Source organism: Mandrillus leucophaeus, unplaced genomic scaffold (assembly GCF_000951045.1).
Source record: "Mandrillus leucophaeus isolate KB7577 unplaced genomic scaffold, Mleu.le_1.0 Scaffold147, whole genome shotgun sequence".
NCBI classification, from domain to species: Eukaryota; Metazoa; Chordata; class Mammalia; order Primates; family Cercopithecidae; genus Mandrillus; species Mandrillus leucophaeus.
The window spans coordinates 2273636-2282915 of NW_012101443.1; the positions used below are offsets into that span (position 1 = coordinate 2273636).

Below are 9280 nucleotides of genomic sequence, written 5' to 3' on the forward strand. Positions count from 1 at the left end.
TTGTAGTCAGAGAACATAATGATAAAATCGACCTTTTATCATTATGTAATGACCTTTATTCTTTATAATATTCTTTGCACTGCAGTCTACTTCGAATAATATAGCCACCTCAGCTTTCTTTTATTGTTAACATGGCATATCTTCTTCAATATTCTTATTGTACCTATTTGTGTTTTTATATTTAAAGTATATTTCTTATAGGCAGCATATAGTTGTGTCTTGGTTTTTCATCCAAACTGGCAATATCTGCCTTTTAATTGAGGTGCTTAATTGAGACCATTTATATTTAATGTGATTATTGTTTTCTTTTCTTTTTCTTCTTCTTTTTTTTTTTTGAGACAAAGTCTTGCTCTGTTCGCCAGGCTGTAGTGCAGTAGTGCAATCTCAACTCACTGCAACCTCTGCCTCCCGGGTTCAAGCAATTCTTCTGCCTCAGCCCTCCCAAGTAGCTGGGATTACAGGCATGCACCACCAGGCACGGCTAACTTTTGTATTTTTAGTAGAGATGGGTTTTTACCATGTTGGCCAGGCTGGTCTTAAACTTAAGTGACCCACCCACCTGGGCTTCCCAAAGTGCTGGGATTACAGGTGTGAGCTACCACGCCCAGGCTAATGTGATTATTGATACAGTTGGTTTAAATCTGCTATCTTGGTATTCATTTTTTATTCTATTATTTATTCCCCTTTTCCTCTTATTCTGCTTTCTTTTAGATTATACAATTTTTATGATTCCATTTTATCCTCCTGTGTTAGCTTGTTAGATTTACAGTTTATAGCATACATCTTTAACTTATCATAATGTACTCAGCAGTATACTTCCCTTCCCCCTTCTTAGCCCTTGTTCTATCTTTGTCATACATTTACATCTACATATTGTAGTATACTCCCATACATTGTTATTTTTGGCTTTAAACAGTCAATGATTATTATAGACAGAGCCTCAGTATGTTGCCCAGGATGGCCTCAAACTCCTAGCTAGGCTCAAGTGGTTCTCCCACCTCAGCCTCTTGAGAAGCTGGGACTACAGGTATGTGGCACTACACCTGGCAACAGTCAGTTATCTTAGATGTAAATAGTAAGGGGGAGAAGGTTTTGTATTTAACCATTAGTTATCATTTCTGGTGCTCTTCTTTCTCTTGCATAGATCTAGTTTTTTCATCTGGTATCATTTTCCTTCTGACTGAAGGAGTTACAGCGATGAATCCTTCCAGCTTTGTGTGTCTGAAAAGTCTGAATTTCACCTTAAATTTCTGAAAGATGTTTTCACTGGGCATAGAATTACAGATTGACAGGGTTTTTGTTTTTTTTTTTTTTTTTTCAGTTAAAGATGTTGCTGCACTGTCTTCTGTCTAGCATTGTTTCCAACCAGAAGTCAGCTATCATTCTTATCTTTGTTGCTCTGTACATAACCTAGTTTTTTTCCTCTGGCTGCTTCTGAGATTTTATCACTGATAGTAAGCAATCTGATCATGATACACCTTGTAGACTTCTTCACAGTTCTCATTTGGGGTTTAGCTTCTTGGATCTGTAGGTTATTGTTGTAATAAAATGTGAGGAAAATTACCATTATTTCTTAAAATGTTTTCTCTCCTTTCTTTTTTCTTTTTCTTTTTTTTTTTTTAGGGACTTCGCTACAGATATATTTGGTTGCTTGAAACTGTCCCACAGCTTATTGACACTTTGTTCTTTTTTTGATTTTTCTTTTGTTTATTTGTTTGTTTTTTGAGTCTTGCTCTGTGGCCCAGGCTGGAGTGCAGTGGTGCAATCTCAGCTCACTCCAACCTCCGCCTCCTGGGTTCAAGCAATTCTCCAGCCTCAGCCTCCCGAGTAGCTGGGATTACAGGTGCGTGCCACCACACCTGACTATTTTATATTTTTAGTAGAGACGGGGTTTCACCATATTGGCCAGGCTTGTCTCGAACTCCTGACCTAAAGAGATCCACCTGCCTTGGCCTCCCAAAGTGCTGGGATTACAGGCGTGAGCCACCACACCTGGCCGATTTGTTCTTTTGATTCAATATTTCTTCTGTGTTCTATTTTGGATTGCTCATATATCACTAATGCTTCTTCTGCCCTATCGAATCTACTGTTAATCTCATCTAGTGTATTTTTCTTCTCAAATATTGTATTTTTCACCTTGATAATTTAATTTAGGTTTTCTAACATTTCTCACACCTGTCCTTAATATGCTAATGTTTTCGTCTACTTTCTTGAACATATGAAATATAGTTATAACTGTTTTTAATGTTCCTGTCTATAAATCATCTTTGTCATATCTGGGTCATTTTGATTAATTTTTCTCCTCATGAGTCATATTTCCCTGCTTGTTTATATGCCTGGTACTTTTTATTGGATGCCAGACATTGTGAATTATTGGATGCTAGAGACTTTATTAAATATTCTTGAGCTTTGTTTTGAGAGAAAATTAAGTTACTTAGAAACAGTTTGACCTTTCAGGGCTTCCTTTTAAACTGCTTTATGTAGGACCAAAACACCCTTCAGTCTAGGACTCATTTTTCCCTTAAATGAGTCCTAGACTGAAGGGAATTAGAATTCTTCTAAGCATTCAGAAGGAGACTTAGGCAGTATCCTTCTGAATATCTGATGTCCCTGTTTACAGAGTTTTTTCATTTAGGCTGGTGGGTGGTAATACCAACTGTGCCTACCCTATGTGATTTCTGAAAATTGTTCTGCCTGCTGCTTTTTGGTGGTTCTCTCCCAAGCCTCTGGTAGCTTCCTACATGCAGGTGTGGTAAGGACTCTGCTGAAGCCTGGAAGCAGGAAAAGTGCTGCAGCTCTCTATAAACCTTTTAAAGTGTGTGTGTGTGTGTGTGTGTGTTTTAATCAAAATACATGTACATACCCAAAGAGCAAATAGAATGAATAGGAAAAAAAATAGCAGTTCCCTTTTTTCACTCATCCAGTCGGTGCCTTAGACGCAGCCACTTTTAAATTTTAGTTGTTTTTTCTCGTCTTTACCTCCACATTTCTATGTAATATATTTATACTTACACTATTTCTTGCTTTTTCCATTTTAGATTTTAGGTAATCAAGTTGTAGTAGATTAGGATTTAGCACTTCCAAACCATTCCTGCCATGCAATTTTTCTTCCTGTTACCTTCTCAATAAAGTTAACTTTTTAAAGGTAAATCCATAAAAAAATGAAAAAATAATATGGGTCATGTAGATTTTATTTATGAGTATTCCATGTTTTCTTCCTTGCTCTGTTTTCAAACTGCTTTAAGCTTATCTAATTGTTCCATTAGATCTATCATATACCTATCAGTAGCTCCCCTGTGCCCTGCAAATGCTTAGATGTGTTAGATAATCTGTGTGTTCATTAGCACGGAAGCTCTCCCTTCTGGAGTTCTCCATCTTCCCTTACCATTGCAGACCAGGTACAGACCAGCTGCAGCCTGGGCTTGTCCAGCAGCAGTCCCCCTGAGATCTCCCTGGACTTCAGCCTGATGATTCCCTTCCTTTCCTCCAGTATCTGAGTTCCTGGTTCCTATTTCCCATGCCTGCCTTTTTCTTGATTTGCTCCTCCATTTTGGTGTCTGCAGTATCTAAAAATGTTTTAATTCTACCTTTACACTCAAATGATGATTTGGCCAAATAAAGAATTCTGGATAAAAAACTCTTTGCTCTCAGAATTTTAAAGACATTTCCTTCATCTTTTTCTGGCTGCCAGCAAAGTGGTTCTGTTGCTAGTCCCTGTGTTTGTAACTTGTTTCTTCCATTTGGAAGCTTTTAGGATTTTCTCTGTCTGCCTAGTGATTAAGGTTTCCGGGTGGTGTTCTTCGGTGGAGGGCTTTTTCGTTTCTTGTGGTGGGCATCTGGTCATCTCATTTAACTGGAGACTTGTGTCCTTCAGTTCTGGAACAATTCTTAAATTATTTGATAATTCTCTTCCTTCTGTTCTCTCTCCAAAATAGAAATGCATCCTATTTTGATGTTGGACCTCCTAGATTTATCCTTTAAGTTTCTCTTCCGATTCTTTGTTTGTTTGTTTTTGAGACAGAGCCTTGCCCTGTTGCTCAGGCTAGAGTGCAATGATGCAATCTCAGCTCACTGCAACCTCTGCCTCCCGGGTTCAAGCAATTCTTCGTCAGCCTCTCCCCAGTAACTGGGATTATAGACATGTGCCACCACGTCAGCTAATTTATTTGTTGTTGTTGTTGTTTTTTTTTTTAAGTATAGACAGGGGTTTACCATGTTGGCAAGGCTGGTCTTGAACTCCTGACCTCAAGTGATCTGCCCACCTCACCCTCTCAAAGTGCTGGGATTACAGGCATGAGCCACCGCGCTCGCGCCTGGCCACTGTTCTTTTTGGAAGCTTTTTCCAACCAGCCTTTCTGTGGAGATAAGGAAATGTAAAATGTGGTTGAATTTAACAGCCATTTCTTTGGCATTTCTTCTTGTTTTGACAGTGGGTGGGACCTGACACTAAAACATTATTTGTTGTTTATCTACCATTCACATTTAACTGATAGTCCTGTAGTTTCATTTGTTAAACCTGGTAAGTATATTCCCATGCCTAGTGAGAGTAAACTAGAAAAATGGAGGTGACGTGGGAGTCCTTAGACAGGAGTGATTTGGTCAGGTACAGGGTAATGTGCCTTCACTTCTTTCCTGGCAGTTGTTTTAGATTTGCAAGGAGTTTGGACAGGGGGAGAAAGAGGTTACTCTACTTGAGTGCTGAATCTCTGACTGTACCTGTGTTGGCCAAGTCAGATCAAGTTTGGAAGAAAAGCACATGTTATAGGAACCAGAAACACTCAGGCCTGTTCCTCTTTTCCTATCCTGTCATGCTTGCTACCAATATGCAGTGGCGGTTGAATTGGAGTCTATGTAAAAAGGCTCTTAGGCAGACAACAACAGAAAATACCTCAATCTCAGTTGTCCAGGCTGTTTAATGTGTATGAGTTCCCACTGGGGTGGTACCTCCTGATCCGTGCTCAGTGCCTGAAATGGACTTATATGGTCCATGACTTTAAGGATCTCTCCTGGAAACCTTGTAGTGTTTTTCTCTGCCCTGTCAGCAAGTCTTAGCTCTGACGAGGCACCAGACATATGGATCGTTTGTCTTGCAATTAGAAGAGCCTTTGAATGTAATTCTAGCCATTTGTGCCACAGACATTTCTGATCCAAGGGTTTTCCCTCCATGTAGCTTTCCATTTCCTTTGCCTTCTTTTTCAAATTATCTTTTCAGTTTTCATACAAAAGTCTAGTTTTAAAGGAATCTAGCATATTTATGTGAAATATATGAAAAGATTAGATTGCTAATCATTTTATTAGTTGCAAATCCTTTGGCTCAACAAATTCTCCAGAAGTGTGCACACACACATACATGTTCAAGGATGTATGTAGAAGGATGTTTCTTGCAATTTTATTTAAAATATCCAAGTAGTAACAGTAACTGTAATGTACTTCAATAGGGAAATGGGTTAGACTATGGTTGCTTATATTTGCTTCTCTTGCTTGATACAATGGATGATCAGTTAAAATGATTGAAATAAAAACAGCTTTCTGTTTATGTTGAAGAACAGCATGAATAAATTCAGTTAATTTAGTAATTTTTTAAAACTCGAGCGGGAATTTAAAAATTTTTTATATGACCTTAGAGTTTTGTTTTTTAAAGCTCTTTTTATAGCTTAAATGGTGCTTTAATACCGTTTTTTCGTGAAGTTGGCATTCAGTTAAAATATGTACATGGAATTTAGCATACAAATAGTTTTAGGTATAGCTTTAACTTTCAAAATATAGAAACTATCATGCAGTAAATAATATTCTGGTTAGCATTCATAGACTTAGGGGCCACATGCCTGCTTCCCAAATAATTATGATTTCTAAGCTTATACTTAGTCTCTTTTTATTGGAAATGGATATCTTTTTTTAAAAAAATAAGCATCATATGAGTTAATATGTTTAATTTTTATAAATTATAAATATGCTAACAATTACTGTTATTTAAAAGCCAAACCTTAAAATTTGGAGAATATGAACCTTTCAGTAAAAAGGGAATCTCATCGCTTTATAGTTAGTCCCACTTTGGTTTTTAACCCAAAAGAGAATTGTGGTCTTCATCATCTACTGCGCTCACCAGATCTGGTCTGGTTCCTAATTACTTTGGACAGTTTCTGAAAACCAAATCCACCTACCCCCACTATCAGCATTGAGTTAACTTAAAATTTGTCTAAATGGCTCTGATGGCAATTTTAGGAAAGGATGCTGCTTGAGGAAAGATGCTTATTTGGGAGAGAAGACTGTGTGTGTTTGTGCATGTGCGTGTATTACATATATATATTCTACGGTCAGATTTTATGTTGGAATTACTTGTGATGAGACAATTTTATCTACAGATTAGAGGTCTCCCCAAGTACTTTGTAGATTTTTTGGATTTTATATTATCATGCCATTAGAGGGCAGTATTGTAGAGGTTAAGTTTTCTTTCTCGCATGTATTGACTTGCAAACTGTTTGTTATAATTAAGTAAACTTCAGGGCTTAGATTTCTAGTATATTAAGTTGTAGCCTTAATTGATGCATCCCTGAAAGTATTTTAAATTAATATAGGAAATTTTGAAAGGGTTAAGCTATTTTATTCCCACATCTCTTGATTTTGGTTTGGAGAAGAGAATTATTTGGTCAGTGTGGCCAAGAGGATGAAACAGAGGTGAGCCTACAGCATCTATTGGCTGCTTAACTATTTTTAACCACGATTATATCCTTTTTCTGGTTCTGGACACGCAAATGGGCAAAGAGAGTAACTTCAAGGATTTGTGTGCTTTGAATACATACTTGACCATATTTCAATCCCTCTGATGTAAGAAGGCGCACAGGATTGAGGGACTGAGTCTTAGAGGAATTGTTACTCAGCTTCCAAAAACATGCCTTAGGGACTTACTAAAAATAGATCTATGTGGAATTCAACCTGTGGATTGACTTTTCTAGGTCTAAATAGAAGAAGGCATATTTAATTACTGGGGAGAAGGTGCTAATAGGGAGATATGATTTTAAGGTTTGTGGCTCTGGGGGCTTTTTGGGAAGATCCTGGATTTTATCTGGAGTCTTTCCCTCATGCCTAGCAAAGAATATATAATGTTTTTTGTTTTGTTTCTATAAAACAAAAGGTAGTATCTCTCAAAGAGTAAATGTGATTTTTTTTCCCTCTAAAATTAAAAAAATAGTATGATCGCAGGATGATTATCCTTAAAAATAAAACCGTCTATAAAATCCTCCCAGTACCGCTGCCGGTAAGAACTAGATAATTGAAATCAAGACACTCGAGCTCTTGCAAGTCTTACAGTGGTGGGACTGGGCATGCCCAGTAGCTCAGACGGTTCTGGTTGCAAATAGGAAGCTTTCGCCGTTCAGCAGCCGCGGGACACAGCTGCGGGGTCGGGGTCTGACTCCCTTAAACGTAAGCACGTGCGGGGGCCCCTATAGTATTTTTCAGGGACCCTTCACATTTTCTGCCGAAGCAGTGGCCCAGTGTTCTGAGGCCGCCCTGGAAACCTCTGGGCCCAGCACCCCACTCCCTCTGAGCACGGCCCTCGCCAGGCCACCCCACCCCACGAGCGGGATCCGGAGAATGGGGGCGGAGGTGGGGGTGGGGGGAGGCGGGGAAGCAGGGAAGCGGGAGGACCAGGAAGGGAGAAGGGGAAGGGAGAAGGGGGCGGTCCCAGTGGCGTGCCGGCCAATCGGCGCAGCTCTTTCCTGCATATATTTTGCACTAAGACCGGGAGTCCTGGTCTAGAGCTGAGTGGAGCCCGGCTGCGGATCTGGGAAGCGGCTCTGCACGGCACTGGGATCTGCATCTTCCTGGGATCACGAAGCCCCAGAAGCTGGGTTTCTTTAAATTAGGGCTGTCGTTTTCTGTTTCTCCCTGGGCTGCGGAAAGCCAGAAGATTTTTATCTAGCTTATACAAGGCTGCTGGTGTTCCCTCTTTTTTTCCACGAGGGTGTTTTTGGCTGCAATTGCATGAAATCCCAATGGTGTAGACCAGTGGCGATGGATCTAGGAGTTTACCAACTGAGACATTTTTCAATTTCTTTCTTGTCATCCTTGCTGGGGACTGAAAACGCTTCTGTGAGACTTGATAATAGGTAAATGTCGGCTAGGATAGTTTCTTTAAATTTATTCGTGGGATACTTACAATAATACAGGTGAAAGATAGCCAGGAGAATTCCTTTGTCCATTGCTGAAATTATGGTGACATGGATGTTGCTTTTCGGTATGTTTAGAATAACCTTATTGTTTCAAATCTGGCCAGAGAACAGGCTTTCCCCACATTATGTAATTTAGTCCTTTGTGGCTTACTAAAATAGGGAGATGCCTGGATATTCGTTAGTAAGAAAGGGGCTGGCATTTCCTGGAGGGTGATACATTACATAGTGTTAAAGAATATTCAAAATATGATGCTAGCAATATCACAAAATTGCAAGATCCTTTTTATCTTGGACGCTTAAGATACCATTTATCGATGACCTTTTTCCCTCCTCTTTTTCAGCTCCTCTGGTGCAAGTGTGGTAGCTATTGACAACAAAATCGAGCAAGCTATGGTATGTACTGATGAAAAATCATTTATAGTAAATGTGGGCACAGCACAAAAATAAGATGTTTTGTGGAACCAGTGCATCCCTAAGTTCAGATGATGTCGATTGCTCTTGATGCGCGTAGAAATGCCGGCGCTGTCTCCATTCAGCCAGCGTGGAGCCACCTAACACGGCAGCCGTGGAGGGAGAAAGGGGCCCTGCGGGTAGTAAATAGTCTCCTTCCCGGGACTGGTTTCACACAAGGGGATTTTCTCACGGTGACCCTTTTTGCTGGGGATTTATTAGGGAAGCAAGCGCTGGCCCAGTGTCTCCTTCGGCTGGTCGTGAGCACACCTTTAGCGATGTGGCTTTACTAGGAATCCTAACATTTTACTAGGGAGCCGGGAGGTGGGGAGGGCCCCAGAAGTCGGGATCCTGGGTAAGGGTCTTCTAGACGGTGCACAAACGGGTCCCCGGTGGCGCGGGCTCCTGCACAATGAAGAAGAATGGGAGAAAAGTTTTGTTTTCTTAGCCTGCGCCTGGATTTCTCCTATTTTTTATTTCCGCCTTGGCCGTTCTTTGTTATTGGAGCAGCGCCTGTGGCTCTTCTCACGGGATTCTCTGCCCACTGTTGCTAGGCAAACTCTGAACCTTTAATTCGGAGCTATAAATAACTCGGGCTCCCATTGGCTGCGACGTCTACCCAGGTTTCTGTGATGTCAGCTTAATCACGAAAAGCGGGG

General features: G+C 40.2%; 1 protein-coding gene across 7 annotated transcripts in view; it reads left to right on the forward strand.

Annotated features, from left to right (window-relative positions):
- TSC22D1 (TSC22 domain family, member 1) overlaps window positions 1-9280 on the forward strand; it is a 144316-nt gene that overhangs the window by 133120 nt on the left and 1916 nt on the right. For 2 of the 7 annotated variants that reach the window (XM_011974611.1, XM_011974617.1), the window contains exon 2: window positions 8513-8564. The exons of 1 other annotated variant lie outside the window; for it this stretch is intronic. In XM_011974611.1, the coding sequence (XP_011830001.1) occupies window positions 8513-8564 (52 nt within the window). Of the gene's footprint in view, window positions 1-7244; window positions 7423-7679; window positions 8109-8512; window positions 8816-9280 lie in introns of those variants that run through there. 4 more of the 7 variants (XM_011974615.1, XM_011974618.1, XM_011974614.1 and 1 more) reach the window with 4 other exon arrangements.